The 15805-nt window shown below is 39.9% G+C and overlaps 1 protein-coding gene across 1 annotated transcript; it reads right to left on the bottom strand.

The window, feature by feature from the left end:
• Positions 1 to 2731: 2731 nt before the first annotated feature.
• On the bottom strand, positions 2732 to 15434 carry DDX20 (DEAD-box helicase 20). Its single transcript, XM_063143068.1, has 11 exons — positions 15234 to 15434; positions 14214 to 14308; positions 12867 to 13035; positions 12483 to 12597; positions 11470 to 11612; positions 11130 to 11268; positions 10458 to 10520; positions 9361 to 9439; positions 8499 to 8604; positions 8311 to 8412; positions 2732 to 7259 (listed from the first exon to the last, which is right to left on the bottom strand). The coding sequence occupies exons 1-11, from the start codon at positions 15427 to 15429 to the stop codon at positions 6157 to 6159; spliced, it is 2310 nt and encodes a 769-aa protein (XP_062999138.1). The 5' UTR covers positions 15430 to 15434; the 3' UTR covers positions 2732 to 6156.
• Between the last annotated feature and the right edge of the window lie 371 nt (positions 15435 to 15805).

Here is a 15805-nt window from a genome sequence, read left to right as displayed (position 1 = left end):
TTCATGTTTGAATGTGTCCCCCAATGGTACATATGAGTGGAGAGCTTTGCTAAGACAGTCTTTGGAAACAAAACGTAACTTAAATCCGTTTTAGCATTATACCATTATTAGGTTAAACACAAAGTCAAAAAAAAATATGTCCATGCTTTCAGGATCTCCAGATCTCTTAAACAGGCAAGAGTTACAAAAAGCAGGGGGTCCAGGGTGGGGTTGTGGGTAGCAAACTTGATATTGAAGTCATAATGTCTGCATGATTACTATTTTGAGATGAAATGGGGGAAAGAATAGGGCTCTATAGCAGGTAACGTAACTAGAAGACTAAGCTAAAAATGTAGTTTGCTCCCAGTCTTCCACTCTTTGGGTCTGGTGCAGGCTCTCATGCTCCAGAAAGAGATGAACACTTAGCTGGGGGCTGGACCTATAAAAGGTAACTTCAGTAGCATTAAACACAACTCTGGAATATTTCATCCCTCTGCATTCCTAAACTCATTTATCTGAGTATAAGTTTCATTGAGCTCAATGAGACTTACTTTTGAGTAAACCTGTATAGGATTCCAATGTTCATCGGCTTTCAGTCAACAATGCAGTGCAAGCTACCAATGAAGCTGTATGTGAATTGCAAAGGGATCATCAGCTGCCCAGACCCCCAAAATTATGACGGAACAAGCATGGGCTGATTCATATTTAACAGACAGATAGATAGGTTCAACCCACTATTTGATGTACTGGCTATAGGAAGAGTCCAGTCCACACTTTCCCTGCCTTGGTCGCCAGATGGTTCTTGCACTATAACTCCCATCATCCCTAGCCAGCATGATCAATGGTCAGGGAAGTCGTAGCTCAATATCTGAGAACCCAAGGCTGAGAAAAAGGTGCAGTGGCTTGGATAGCAGGTATATGGCTCACCCAAATTAAGTTGTTGGCCATTCCTGGCCAGCCCCATGTAACAGACTAAGAATTGTATGACAAATCATTTTAAGGCAACCTGTGAGAAGATAATAAAGGGTAGATCCAAGAGAGAAGCTTCTTCTTGCTCCTATCCCTGCTGGGAAACAGCCTCATTTTGATAAATCTACTCATAAATTCATGTGAACACTGAAATACACAAGTGGGGAAGTTTAAAGAATCACTGCTGAAAAAGGGCTAATCTTTTTCTATGTTCTGTGATGTCAACTACGCATGAGGAGCCCCATACTAGGGCTACGGTTATTTGCTGTACCCTGTGAACTGGCACCTGTTCCATATTACTGCAAGACTTGCAGATCAATCCTACAGACCCTGGGAAAGGGATATCCACAGCAGAGCATCCATCACATCATAGCCCTGCCAGCTTGCTCTGGCTAGGGCAGGAGGTAGCTATTTCTTTCTTGTTCTTTTTCAGTGTCAGCATGTCACAGGAACAATAGGGGCCAAGTCCATCCATGAGCTGCCCATGGGACACCCAACTCCCCTAGTGCTACATCAACCACGGAACTTTCCACAGGTGTATCAGGGCCTGTGGCGTTACACCCCACAAGTCAATTCCAAATGTATGTCTGCAGTTTGTAAGTCTGTGGTTTGTAGAATGTTGGCCTGAGTGGGCGGAGTTAGAATGTCTTGGGAGGGGGGAGGAGTGCTTTATAAGGGAATGACTGAGGGGATTGTGAGTTCTTTTCAGAGGTTCTTTTGGAGAGAACCTTTTCAGGGAGACTTGTTAGGTACTCTTAGAGTCTGTAGTGCTCTCTGTATTTATGGTACTTAAGTTCTGGGAAATTTGAGAGTCAGTGTAGTGAGTGATGTCTTTAGAGTGTGGTGTGCACGTAGTGCACGTATATTAATCAATACTGATAAAGAAAGTTCAAGAGTGATTGTGTGAGAAAAAGGAAAGTGCGAATGTGAGAGTGACAGGATTGCATGGAAGGTTTCAAAAAGGTTTTTAAATGTTATTTGAAACAAAGCTTATGAACTTTTAAAAATAAATTTTGATTGTTCTGTTTTTAAAAAATCCCACAAAAATCCCACGTGTCTGTTTGGCATTTATCATCTTAAGTTTACACATTCAGCACCCACTCTGACAATCATTCACCTAAGAAGATATAACTCACAGCACATTATTATATATATTAAAATCCATTCTCCATTTTAAACCCCTTTCTCCACATAGTTTGGAGGAAGGTGGGCTTTATCCCTTGCCTCAGGCGTATCAAGCGGTGGTGCTTGGCTTGAGCAGGGAGTAGCCTCGGCCGGGTCTGGTGTTCAGAGCCTGTGTCGCCCCATAAGAAGTGGTGGCAGACGTGAGGTCTGGTGTTCAGAGCCTGTGTCGTGGCAGGGCCCCTCTAGTGCCAAGCCATTAGTGGAACAGCAGTCAGATATGCTAACAGTATATATGAACCACCCTGCACAACTCTGCAGGCATTCCTAATGTTTCCAAATTTTCCAGTTATTCAAAAATCTTTATTTGCAAACAAACAACCCTGCATTTAGGGATAAATGAAAGCCTGTGGACAGGGACTGTGTTGTTTTCTCAAACTCGAAAATATTAGGCACTTTATAAAGATTTGGTCCTCTTCTTCCATTGGCTATAAATAAAATGCATACCATGTACTGCAGGAATTAAATGTTTGCCATTTCAATATAACATGCATCTCCAAAATGTACAGAACTGGTAGTTATAAAAAGTTATTATTTAAATATTTATTTATTTATTTAATTACATTTATATATCGCCCCACAGCCAAAGCTCTCTGGGCAGTTCATAAAAGCTAAAAACAGTAAACATTAAAAATATACAAAATTTAAAACCATTAGAGACATAAAAACAACAGTATAAAAACAGCAGCATCCATTTAAAACAACAATTCTGGGGTCCATTAAAAAACAAACTTTTTGGGTTTATGATTATATTCAGATAATGTTGCAACACTTGGCCTTGACTGGTTTAATATTCTTATTCAGAACATTCTGGGATCAGAAATTCTACTTAAGAGTTCAGGTCGCAATAGGGCAGCTTACATTAATGAGCAATTAATAACTGATCAACAAAGAACAGAAGGTTAAGCAAAAGAAGACAGTGGAAACCTAAATCAAGGTATTAGAAGACAAACTGCAAAGATTCCTTTGGGAAGCAAAGGAAGAGCCCAATACAAACAAAACTGAAAACTGTATAGCTCTAGTATTGGTGCTGAACAAGGAATAGTATGATTCAGTAATAGTACAGGTACTATATTGCTTTCAATTGTTATAAGCCAAATAACCCACTAGATGGCATCATTTTTTTTCTGTTTCCGTTGTGAAACAAATGCAGGCATACTTTTCCATTAGCTGACAACTGCTCTGGATTGAAACGTTACTTCAGTTAATTAACTATTAGCACAGCACCTCTCTTGGCAAGTATTTAAAGGCTTACTGGATCAAAACAAAAACACATCTAGTACAGCATTTGTATCAAAGAACGAGCCCAGTTCCTGTGAACGCTTCCAAAGCTGGTTATGCAGGGGAGTTCTTACCCCCATTTATCCCAAGCCAGTTTATCCTGTAATTGGAAGACTCGCTGATCTCCAGTGTGGCCCTTGGTGTGCAAGCTTATCACCTCTGCTACATGTAAAAATAATTTTAGAATCAAATAGCAAGTGGTGATCCCAGAAGGATCCCCCTTTCTTGTTGTTCAGGGCCCTAGTTGTAGTCTACAAATGTAATTATTAACTGTATGAAAGGCACAATTTCATGTGATTCTGGGTAAGCATAGTGCTATCTCCCTCAAGTGAACTGTGTCATCCACATACACAAAACTCAGCTGGGTAGACAAATGAGCAATGTGGGTTGTGCACTAAGCAAAAAAATCTGAGTGCTAAACTAGATACAATACAGGAGGACCTTAGTTTAGGATCTCCCAAGATTTTCTTAAAAACCGCAGGCAGGGGGGTGGGGATTCATAGGGGAGAGAGTGGGGGCAAAGTTTTAACATCTCCCACCCAAAGCTATTTGCCCCACCATTTGTCTAGTTTGGCCCTGAGATACAAAAAAAAGGGCTTGTTTGGAAATGCTCTAAGAGCACTTTGATATCCACAAACATTAGAGCAGGGGCTCCATCATTAAGATCCCACAATGGCCAATGTAATTACCCTACCCATAAGTTCTTCCATTCCTTTAAATGGGGTGGGTGTTTTTGTGCATGTAAAGTGAATGACTGAAATAAATGGGCCAGCATTTGTGTGTAGGGAAGTTGTGTGTACACACTGGAGCTCTAGTCTAGGGCGTACGACTATCCTCTTTCTCATTGCCATAAATTAGGTTAACTGAAAGAAGTGATTAAGTTAACTGCAAGCATAGTTGTGCACAGGGAAGAAAAGTCAAACTGCAGCAATATTGTCTTTTATCACCCTGTGCAAGGTCTGAATTAACAAGACGGAGAGGCATGATTCTCTCTATAGCATTACTCATGCATTTACCAACTCAGCCTCCCATCATGTCAAGATTTCAGATAGGATATAGAGCAGCTGAAACAAAGCAGGGCAATTAGTTTCTGAGTTAATAGGTAATTTCATTTCTAATTAAAGTTTTCCCTTATGCATTGCAGGTCTGATATTGGTATCCACTGGAGGATGGTCCAATTATAATAGCTTCATACGCTTTTTTAATATATATAATTAAAAATCTTTCGTATCACATGGCCAACCCAATCTAGCTCTGAAAGTGTTAGTTATGAAGTTTTAATTAAATTTTATTTAAAACAGCAATATGCATTAATTGAGATACGTTTTCTTATTTATGCCACTTCTAAACAGAAGCCGCTACAGCTGTAGCTCAGTAGGGGCCATGGCATTTCCTGACAACCAATAAAAAGGATGCATGAATGAAGAGCCACAGAGTGAAGACATATGGCAAATGCCCAACAATACAACAGATGCTGGTCATGCCGTTTTCATAAACAATATTTTCAAAATGTTATTTATCATGACAGCTAAAAATCAGAGACAGTGTAGTAGAGGGGCTAAATGCCCCCCCAAGTCACAAAACTCACTGGTTGACCTTGGGCTGATCACTACCACTCAGCCTATATTACTTCAGTTCTCTTGAGGGCAAAACTGGGGGAGAAGGGCTGGGAAATATATGTATGCAACCACTCTTCAATAAATAAGATAAAAATGTAATAAAAAACACTTTGCTTTCTCTAAAAAACAGGGAAGGTCCCCAACCTAGTGTCTTCCAGATGCTTCGGACGTCAACTCCCTAGCCAACATGGCTAATGGTCAGGAATCGTTGGAACTGCATTCAAACCATCTAGAGGGCACTAGGTTGGGGAAGGCTGATCTATGCAATACTATAAAGGATCTAAGAATGCATGTCATCAGGAACAGAAATCATACTTAGGACAAGATGTCTTGTTACTTTGAAGAGCCTACTTTTCTAAATATTCTTTGCAATCTGTTTCTCAAACAGCAGGTTAAGGTTAAAAGCCTTAAAGAAAGTTTTAGGGCCCAGACTGAACAGCTCTAGATCAAGTATTTTGCCACTCCATCTCAACTAGCTACAAGTGCTTTGTCCTGCTGCCCATACTATCCACTTCTAACCACTTGAGATTAGCAAGATGAACCATTTTGAGGAAGAAGGTAGCATTCTGTGCTATTAGGTTCCATTTCACCTCTCAAGGAGTGGATAATTTAACTGGACAGAAATATAGCCATCTTGAGGAGAAAGACCATCTCCCACAAGTTTGGAAGTACACACTGAACTCATCTGAAATCACAGAGAAAATACAAAAAAGGGCTATATATTTTAACAGGCAATCTATCCCAAAACGGAGTTCCAGAAATGAGCATGTTAAAACCTGCACAAATACAATGCTTACTATTCATAAGACAAGACAACACTATTTTGCAAGAGCATATGCAAGTGAGACAAGAATGACCATGTGCGGCATATTTCTTATGTAGCTCATGCCAGCTAAACAGGTTGACTGTAGTGCCATGAAGTCAATCCTTCAGTATCCACACAATGGAAAACAAATTCCAATATTATTTATGTACTATTTACTATTTATTAACAACATTGCTGAAGCATTTCACCTTCTTAAATGTATACAAAACCATACATACATGGAATGACTCGAAGATGACAGGTGGCCTAATATTCTGCTAGTAAGTTTAGATTAGGGGAGAAAATATCACCACTTTCCCATTACCTATCACCCCTCAACAGCTCTTCAAAATAGACTGCATTGGCATGATAAGCAGTCAGCATGTTCAATGGTCTCAGATACGTTTGATAGCATGAATGAGAAGCTTCAGCATAATAGGCCCGCCATGCTTGGTAATATGCTCGCCAGCATTCCTCAGAATTCAGACTGACACTGTGAGGGAAAGGAGCACCTTTGTCTTGGGGTGCAGTCTCTCTCTTGGAGGGCTTGATGGTGCGAGAGGATTGACTTTGTCTACTCTGCTTGCTCTGCTTCCCATTCCGTTTCATATTCTTCTGGAGCAGAGAAGGATCTGGGAACTGCTCTGGCACATCTCTGAACTGCTGAGAATGTCTCTGAACAGTCTGATTTGTTGACAGCAGACAATTGTCTCTTTGCTGTGTATCTGAAGAGGTTTTGATATATGACTCGTCCTCCCCGCTATAGGTAGATGATTCAGAACTATAAGAGCTACTATCACTATCAGACTCTGCAGTCAACACCTCAGCAGTAGATGCCACATGTGTTCTGGATTTCACTCCTCTCCAATCTAAGGCATCCCTTTCTGGGTGTTTGCGGTACTCTCCAGGACCCGTATAGCTTCTTATAATCTCCACATCTCTCTCCAATCCTTCCTTAATGAAGCATTCATAATCCTCAACAAATTCAGCCATGCTCCATGTATTGGTGGACTGAGGGTTTTTAAAAGATGATAAGCAAGGGATCTTAGGAAGTGTATTTTTTAAAGCTTCCCTTTCCACCTCTTTGTTCAGCTGCTCAGTTTTGAAATCAGGTTCCATCTGGCACTTCTGCTGCGGGATACTATGAGAAGACTGTGGTTTCCTAGTTATCTTTGTCTTGGTATGCTCCATTCTGCTTTTAAGCAGCTGCTTTTGTTTGATTTTTTGTTTGGTGGTAGAAGGATTTTCAGAAACATCAGCAGGAAAAATCTGTGCACTGGTGCTTACTATTGTGTGCTGCATTGTCCCCTCGGGTTTTTTAGTTGGCAACAGAGATGCATGCAGTGAAGCATTGGGATATGGGACAGCAGTAACTTCTACATCCCAACCTTCAAACTGTTCCATCAGCCCAGGAGGTACAGGTTCTTCAAGAAAAAAAATACTATCAGTCAAGACCAATTCATAGAGTTCTCTTCCCAAACACGCATGGCTATACTGGCTGTTAAGGAATGTCACAAGATCATAATGAAAATTACTTGAATATTTCAACTCTGCTTATTCATATACCAAGCATCCCCTATATTATGTGGGGAAGAGAAAAAGTACATTTTACATTTTACTCTTTCTGTATCCCACAATGTACAGCCAAGCATTTCTTAATCCAGAAAATGGAATTTGGAAACATTCAATTTAAATTAAATGTGCTTTGAATACAAGCATGTGCTAGATGTATTTTAATAGATGGTTAAAAGTATCTGTTAGCTTTTTAAAAGAAAACAGGACAGAAGAGCAATACAAAAACACTGCCACAAGCAAAAAATATTTCTATAAGGTTCTGAAATACGGCCAAAGCTGAAAAACAATCAATAATCAAGTAGTCCAACCCCTCTGTCCACAAAATAGAATAGTCTTGACAGGTGCCGCCTTCTTTCACAACCTCTCTGGGCAATTTAATCCAATGCTGAACTGTTCTGACATACAGATTTAGGAACCTGTTTCTACTACCATCATATTTTAAACCATTGCTTCTTGTCCTGTTTTCAGAAAATAAAGTGAATTGTTTCCCACCTATTATACTGTAAAAGGCCCAAGATTTTCATATTGAGCAGCTCCCAAAATGTGTATTTGATAAAATGTATTGTTTATTTAATGTCTTCAATATTGGGCCTTTAATTATATTATAATTATAATGTTATAGACTTAATTTAATCATAAATTAAAAACTCCAATGCATAATTTATCAGAAATAATTCAACATTCACATGCAGAAAACTCACTAGCCACTTAGGATTCATAATAATAGAACAATGACTGTGTTTTTGACAGTGTAATCCTAAACATGCTTGAGAAGTAAGCTTCGCTGAATTCAGTGAGACTTCTCCCAGGTGACTACATTATCAACTCTGAGGCACATTCATAAGGGCATACTCAAAAATCAAGCACTAAGTTCCAAAACATAACAGAGACATTTTGTACCTGGTAGAGGAAGAAGCCGAAGGTTACATTTCTGTGCAATTTTCATCATCATATTTTCTTCTTCCCCACGGCAGCAATACGTCACTGCTAGCCCTAAGGTTCCTGCACAAAGCAAAGAGGCAAATTAGTGAGACAGAGTTGTATATCCACCACATGCCATTGCAGATCAAATTCAAAGCAGTGCTTACCAAAACGCCCAGCTCTACCAATCCGATGCATGTATGTTTCCCAATCCAAAGGCACATCTAAGTTAATGACTAGGTTCACCTTCTCAGCATCAATTCCACGTGAAGTCTGAGAGGAAGAAAGGGGGGAAATCAAGGGCAATAGTGGTGAGTAAGAGAAAAGCCAAACACTTCAGACAGGTTATCCGTTTAGAGTTCCTCCCAATTATTCCAGTGTGCTGTGATTCCAAGACATCTCAGGAAAGATGGAAATGAAGAAACATATATACATCAAGATATAAAAACAGTTTGCTTTAGTTCAGGAAAAAAAATCTTTCTAATACAGCAGGTATTCATTATAGTTTCATTAAAACCAATAGGCCCAATCCAGAAAAAAACACAGTCATATTCAAGACAACTTATTTCATTGGATCCAGAAACATAATTCTACAGTAATACAGTATTAACTGTATTAGATTCAATGAAATCTAAAGCACACAACTTCTTTAGATCAATTAAACTAGTCTATAAATATTGTAGATAAGAAAGTGTCACGGTTCTGAGACATTTAACTAGCAGTTTTGTTCAGAATTATATTTGTATAAATCTTAATGGAAAAAATGTTCAAATACGTGCTGGGAATTGACAGTGGCATATATCTTCTTAAAATGGTAACTAATTATTTTCCCTCTTATCAAATTTGATTAACAATGTATTTGAGTGCAAGGAACCCACATTTTCTAAGATGTATTATCTCTATTATTAAATACGAAAAATGTCAGAAGCAAGGGTGTGCTAGTTTTGACTGGAGTGTCAAGATCCTTCAAGTCAGTTCTACATTAAATACATTTGCAAACTAAACATTTATTTAATAGGAAAAGCTTACCAGATCAGTAGAAATCAAGACCCTGCAATGGAACTGCTTGAGTTTAGCCATGGCATCAAGTCGCTGATTCTGATTCATACTTCCTAAAGAAACAAAGACAAATAAATTAAACTCTAGGACAAGGAGAGGAACCAAAAAACCTATTAGCAGAATCATTAGGGTAGTTTGCTCTGTGTTGTTCAAACTTAAGAACATAAGAAGAGCCATGCTAGATCAGACCAAGGGTCCATCTAGTCCAGCACTCTGTTCACACAGTGATCAATGAGCTTCCCTCAGGAAACCTAAAGCTTTTAAAACTTGATGTTGTGCAGACTTTATACTGTTAGTTTTACCCTACCCTGTGCCTGCTTACCCTACCCTGTGCCTGTTTGCATTCTCTTCCCCTCCTTATTGTTTTACTATGATTTTATTAGATTGTAAGCCTATGCGGCAGAGTCTTGCTATTTACTGTTTTACTCTGTACAGCACCATGTACATTGATGGTGCTATATAAATAAATAATAATAATAATAATAAACCCACAAGCAGGACATGAGCACAAGCAGCTGTTGGCCAGAGACCAACAAAGCAGGACAGCATGCAACAACACCCTCCCACCCATGTTCCCCTGCAACTGTTGCATATAGGCTTACTGCCTCGGACACTGGAGATAGCACACAGCCATCAGGGCTAGTAGCCATTGATAGCCATCTCCTCCAGGAATTTATCCAACCCCCTTTTAAAGCCATCCAAATTGGCTTTAAATGTTTGAAACTAAAAGCTGAAGAAAGCCATTGATCAAAGCTGAAATCCAGTAAACGTGCAACCAGTCCTTAAGACACTTCTAATTTATTTAGTGGGAATGCTCAGAGTAGAATACAATTTGGAACACTATGCTTTAGTAATCTGCTAGGCATAATATTCCAGACTAACAGTGAAATCCCATACTTATCTATTCAGAAGTAAGTCCTACTTAATTCAGCGGAACTTACTTCTGTCTTAGTGTGTATAAGATTACAGCCTAGAACAAAGTACTTGCTTACAGACACACGTGCCTTAAAAGTCAACCAATTTTGTTGATATCAGGTTCAGCAAAGTAACACAAAGGGCCTACAAACTTGCCTGAAATGCACTCAGCAGGAAAACCTTTGGATGTTAGTAAATCTGCCAGGTGTTGAGCCCTTCAAAAAGAGAAAGACAGACGGGACAAGATGTATTAACTTAACACTTCCATGACTTTCCCGTTTGACAGCTCCCTAAAATGCTGAATAATATCTAGATAAAACTTATATGTAGATAAGACATTACAGATTAGGGGCATATTGCTTCCTGCATGGTAATATCCAGGCACATAGTCCATTCCATCAGAACCTTCCTCCCTTCCACCAATTGCTTCATCTACCATATGTATGACTAATGACGGTTTTGCTTTTATAATTGATAAAAAAAATAGAGATGTTAAAATAGGACCTGAGCCTTTTCGGAGACAAACTGATTCTTCCATTTTAATTACATTCAGCCTTATATCGTATGTTAAACCTTAGATGACAAATCTTTCAGCCCTGTAAGTTCACTGCTCTGACTGGCTTGTTGCACATAAATGCTTTTGCTCCCAGCATCATGTGCATTTATTTATTTATTTATTACATTTCTATACCGCCCAATAGCCAGAGCTCTCTGGGCGATTCACATTTAGACATTCATTTACTGAAATAGAAGCACTGTTATCAAACACCAAAATAATTCATTTCTTTTAAACACTCTAGAAAAAAAAAGCAAGCACAAAATACCGGCTATGTAGATTCGAGAAGACCAGGGCCTGGTTGAAAGGAATCTTGCTGAACAGCTCTTGTAGATGCTCAGCCTTCTCCTCAAAAGTCTTATGAGGTAATGGGTGAGAATTCACAACTTTGAAGTACTGCTTTAACCCTAGCCAAAACATGATGGGCTTATATGTTATACATACACAAAAAGTCACTGGAGAAAAGGCAACAAATTTAACAATTAATAAAAGTGTGCACCAATATGGTGCAAAACACTTATTTACCAATACGGTAAGCTTTAGAATTAATCATACATCTTTTATGTATGGGGTGGTTGTGTAGAAGTGCAAGACAACATCATACATACCAATCAGACTAGGGTCAGTGGGATTCAGCCTCACAAAGGTGGGATCTCTCATGTATCTAGTCAAAGTATGAGCCAAGGATTCAGGATAGGTAGCTGAAACAGCCAACATCTGCTTGTTGGCTGGTAGAGAAGAATAAATCCAACTAAAAGAGAAGGAGGGGAATAGAAAGCACTGTTCAAACCAACTCATTTATTATTTTATTTATTTAAACCAACTCATTTATTGTTTTATTTAGTTAAACCAATCTAAGGTGCTTTTTAGGGCTACGCCATCCCAAAGCAACACACAAAAAGAGAGTGAGAAAGAAGGTACAATTTAAAGGTGATCACATGAGAAAAGTCCAGAATTACTTTGGGAAGTTTTCTTGCTGACATAAGCTATAGTATTAATGAAATGCAGCCTTGAAGAAGGATTTCCTTTTTATTAAATCCTTGGTATACATAATCTACAAGGACTGTTTCTTTCCCAAACCCAGACATGTGGATTTAGATCATGAATTTCCTCAAAAAACACCTGAAGGTGGGTGACTACCATCCTCTCCATCACCTTAACTAGAAAGGGAAATTTTAAGAAGGGACATTTATCCAAGTTCTCAGGATGTACAAACAGTTTCTTGAATAAGGGTCACTCTACTGCTTTTTTAAGGATAGCAGGGACCGTAAACTCTTTCAAGGAAGGAATTACTATATCTGAAGTCAGGTCTTCAAACCTGCAAAAAGATCCAGAGAACAGGTGATAGGTCCCAAGAGGTGATAGCTTATCCACATACTCTGGTTGAACACATTAAAAAGTGCCCATTACAACTTGACAAGCCAGGGTTCTGGCTTCCTCCAATATTGATTCTGTATTAACTCTGGTATCTAACTTTGGCATCTAACTTCGTGGAAATACAAGTGATTTCACCCTCAAAACACATTGCAAATTGGTCACCCCATTCCGGCACCAGATCCACTAGATGTATATGAACATGCACTGCAGAAACAAGACATTTTGCAAAAGATATTACTCTTACTTGACTTGCTCCTGGAAACTGCCTTCTTCCAGAAGCTTGTCTGCTTCATCAAGAATGAAGAGGCGAATGCTAGCTGTATTCAGATAGTCCAGCTCTATGAGTTGCTTTATGCGACCTGCCAATGAAAGAAGTCACCTTATGTTTCAAAAATTTATGGAAACTATGATTATGTCAATCAATATAGTTCAACCAATTAAACATACTGTCTCTAAAATAATATTTAATAGTACCCTCCTAAAAATACCTGAATAGTTTTGCACATCTTTTCTAATTACAGGATATCAAATTCTCTTCCGTAATTCGTTTGCAGAGAATTGCATCTAACTGTTTTTGTAGCACATGATAAAATGTTATTAAAATTTCTCCAATGCTATACTGTCTTACCAGGGGAACCAACTGCTATATGACACTTCTTCAACCTTATTTTATCTTGGTTTAAAGGGGTTCCTCCGATGAAAACATGACATTCCAAACCTTCCATTTTGATACCAATACTTGTAATAACTGCATGTATCTGTACAGCAATCTCCCGAGTAGGAGCCAAGACCAGAATCTGAAATAAAGACAGTAAAACTCTGAATACTAGAAAGACAAAACAAAAACCCCAAATATACAAACTTTTCTTCTAGCTTATTAATCCCTTGCCCATCAGAATAGCCGAGATCATCAGTAACTGACATCCCTTTAATGGAATTTATACACTCTGCTAGAAGCATCCACAGTTAAGTTTTGGCCAGATAGTCCATCAATAAATGTAGATCATACTTACAAAAATATCCCTAAATGGCAGCATAAAGTCATATATAACAGTTACACCAGAACTGTCTGTGAAGGAGTGGGGATTGAATCAAGAGTTTACTAAACAGCTCTGTCCCTGTTAAAAAATATTTTATTTATTTATTTATTTATTTATTACATTTTTATACTGCCCAATAGCCAAAGCTCTCTGGGCGGTTCACAGAAATTAAAACCATAATAAAACAACCAACAGATTAAAAGCACAAATACAAAATACAGTATAAAAAGCACAATCAGGATAAAAACCACACAGCAAAATTGATATAAAATTAAAATACAGAGTTAAAACAGTAACATTTAAATTTAAGTTAAAATTAAGTGTTAAAATACTGAGAGAATAAAAAGGTCTTCAGCTGGCGACGAAAGGAGTACAGTGTAGGGACCAGGTGGACCTCTCTGGGGAGCTCATTCCACAACTGGGGTGCCACAGCGGAGAAAGCCCTCCTCCTTGTAGCCACCTGCTTCACTTCCTTTGGCAGGGGCTCACGGAGAAGGGCCCCTGTAGATGATCTTAAGGTCCGGGCAGGTACATATGGGAAGAGGCGTTCCTTCAAATAACCTGGCCCCAAACTATTTAGGGCTTTAAATGTCAATACCAGCACTTTGAATCGGGCCCGGACCTGGACTGTGCAGCTTCAAAATTCTAAATGCACATGGAAGGAAACTATAAATAAAAGGCTACAATTCTTAAATTCAGTGACGTTTGGAGTTAAAGGGGAGATGTTTCACTTTTGAATAAGCACTGCTCCTGGCAACAAAGAATGGAAATGTATGTAAACTGGAAGCGTTTGTTGTAGCACAGATCCATATGTGCAGGCAGACAGGTAAAATGTCGGATAACTAGTAACTTATGAACTTATTTGCAAAGTTACTTTTGGCCATTCACAACATGGATCTTTCTCTCAAAACTGTATATGTGATTATAGCACTCACCTGTGTAACTGGGCTTTCTAAGATAAGAGAATCAAGTGCAATAGTAGAAAAGACACAGGTTTTACCAGTTCCAGATTTTGCTTGCACAATAAGATCTGAAAGATAAATAAAGAGTACAAGGTAGGAAGCTGCCAGGAGAATATCACCAGAAAGTCAAGACAAGGAAGGTGCATAAATTAGGACAATTGTTTTCAAACTGCGTTCTGAAGGAATTATGATATCCCTTCGAAACTTATCAGAGTTCCTCAATTAGAAGACTTGTTGTGATGGGCAATATTCCTTAGAAGAAAACTTCACCATCGCTACTGATCTTCCTGTATAACATGCAGCCACAGTAAAATGCTGGGTGTGTACTTGGTTGTTCTCTCACCTCACACAGTGGGATAGTCTGGCAAGAGCCCCATTTGGACTAAGTATACAGCCTAAAATCAGTTTCAAAAGGGCAGCCATGTTAGTATGTTGCAGAAAAGAAAAGAAAAGAAAAGTGCCTTGGGGCATTTATTATTGAGTACTGTTTCATAGACTGGAGTCCACTTCATCAGATGCATGCTGTGTCATCCCAGGTTGGCAGCTATATACACACAAGATCGTGTGTGAATGTGCATGGGGGTAGAGGTGGGTTGTAAACAGTGAGGTCAGAGGGAAATAAAATGCAAAAGGTATGTTGTGGCAATTACATTGCTTAAAATGTATGTAAAATAACTCTTGCTTTTACACTAAAAATCAGTCAACTTTAATCTAACTTTGTTACTAAGCATACGAAAGTTATTAGGTGAGAGGTGGGGAACGACTACAGACTACAACGCTCATTATCCTTCACCACTGGCTATGCTGGGTAGGGCTGATGGGAGTTGCGGTCCGACAACATCTGGAGGGACACACCTTCCCCGCCCCTGCCATAGGGTTCACATCTCAGTCTCACTGCGGACACGCCGCCTCCTCTCCCCGTCCCGTCCCGCTCCGCTATGCTGAGCCCAAAGCTCCGCCTCCCGCGTGCACTTTTAGGCCCCGCTCGCTCACCCAGGCCACAGCGCCCCAGCGGGATGGCTTTGAGCTGCACCGGAGACGGCCTCAGGAACCCGGCAGCTTTCAGTCCTTCCAGTACAGGGGCCGACAGCAGCAGCGACCCGAAGTCTTCGGGGCCTTCCTGCATGAGCACATCTCGGGTACGGAGCCAGCTCTCAGCCGGCGCAGGAGCAGCCTCGAGAGCCGCCATCTTGGGAAGAGAGCGGTCGGAGATGTCGCGAGAAGTCAGAGCAGAGCAAGACACGAGCGGCGGGACTTCTCAGGGCGAGCGATATAGGAGCGCGCGCCGAACACAAACGGGCAGGAAGAAACTATTCGAGGAGGGGGTGGGGGGAGGTAGCGATTTGACGCGAGAAGGAGAAGAACTGATTGGATGTCTGAAGGAGGACGACGAAACCATTGAGGGAAAGCCCCCTTTGGCAACGCCGGGGGCAGATCGCACTAGCGGCCGAGGGTGGCAGTTGCTGGGCTCTGAGGAGCTGGGAGTCAGATTTACGAAAGGCTTCGCCAACGCAGCTTCCATGGACCACTCTTCCCTGTACCGCTATAAGTCCATGTTTTCACGG

The sequence above is a fragment of the Elgaria multicarinata genome, chromosome 1, assembly GCF_023053635.1.
Source record: "Elgaria multicarinata webbii isolate HBS135686 ecotype San Diego chromosome 1, rElgMul1.1.pri, whole genome shotgun sequence".
In the NCBI taxonomy this organism is placed as follows: domain Eukaryota; kingdom Metazoa; phylum Chordata; class Lepidosauria; order Squamata; family Anguidae; genus Elgaria; species Elgaria multicarinata.
The sequence above is the reverse complement of the archived record's forward strand: the minus strand, read 5'-3'. Positions and strand labels throughout refer to the sequence as shown.

Bases quoted from the DNA above. Each gene is read 5' to 3' on its own strand.
- DDX20 (XM_063143068.1), bottom strand. From the start codon at position 15,429: ATGGCGGCTCTCGAGGCTGCTCCTGCGCCGGCTGAGAGCTGGCTCCGT. The intron at 13,036-14,213 runs GTGAGTGCTATA...TCTTTATTTCAG, and splicing joins TAGAAAGCCCAGTTACACAG to ATTCTGGTCTTGGCTCCTAC. The intron at 7,260-8,310 runs GTACAAAATGTC...TTTTTCTTGAAG, and splicing joins TCGGCTTCTTCCTCTACCAG to AACCTGTACCTCCTGGGCTG.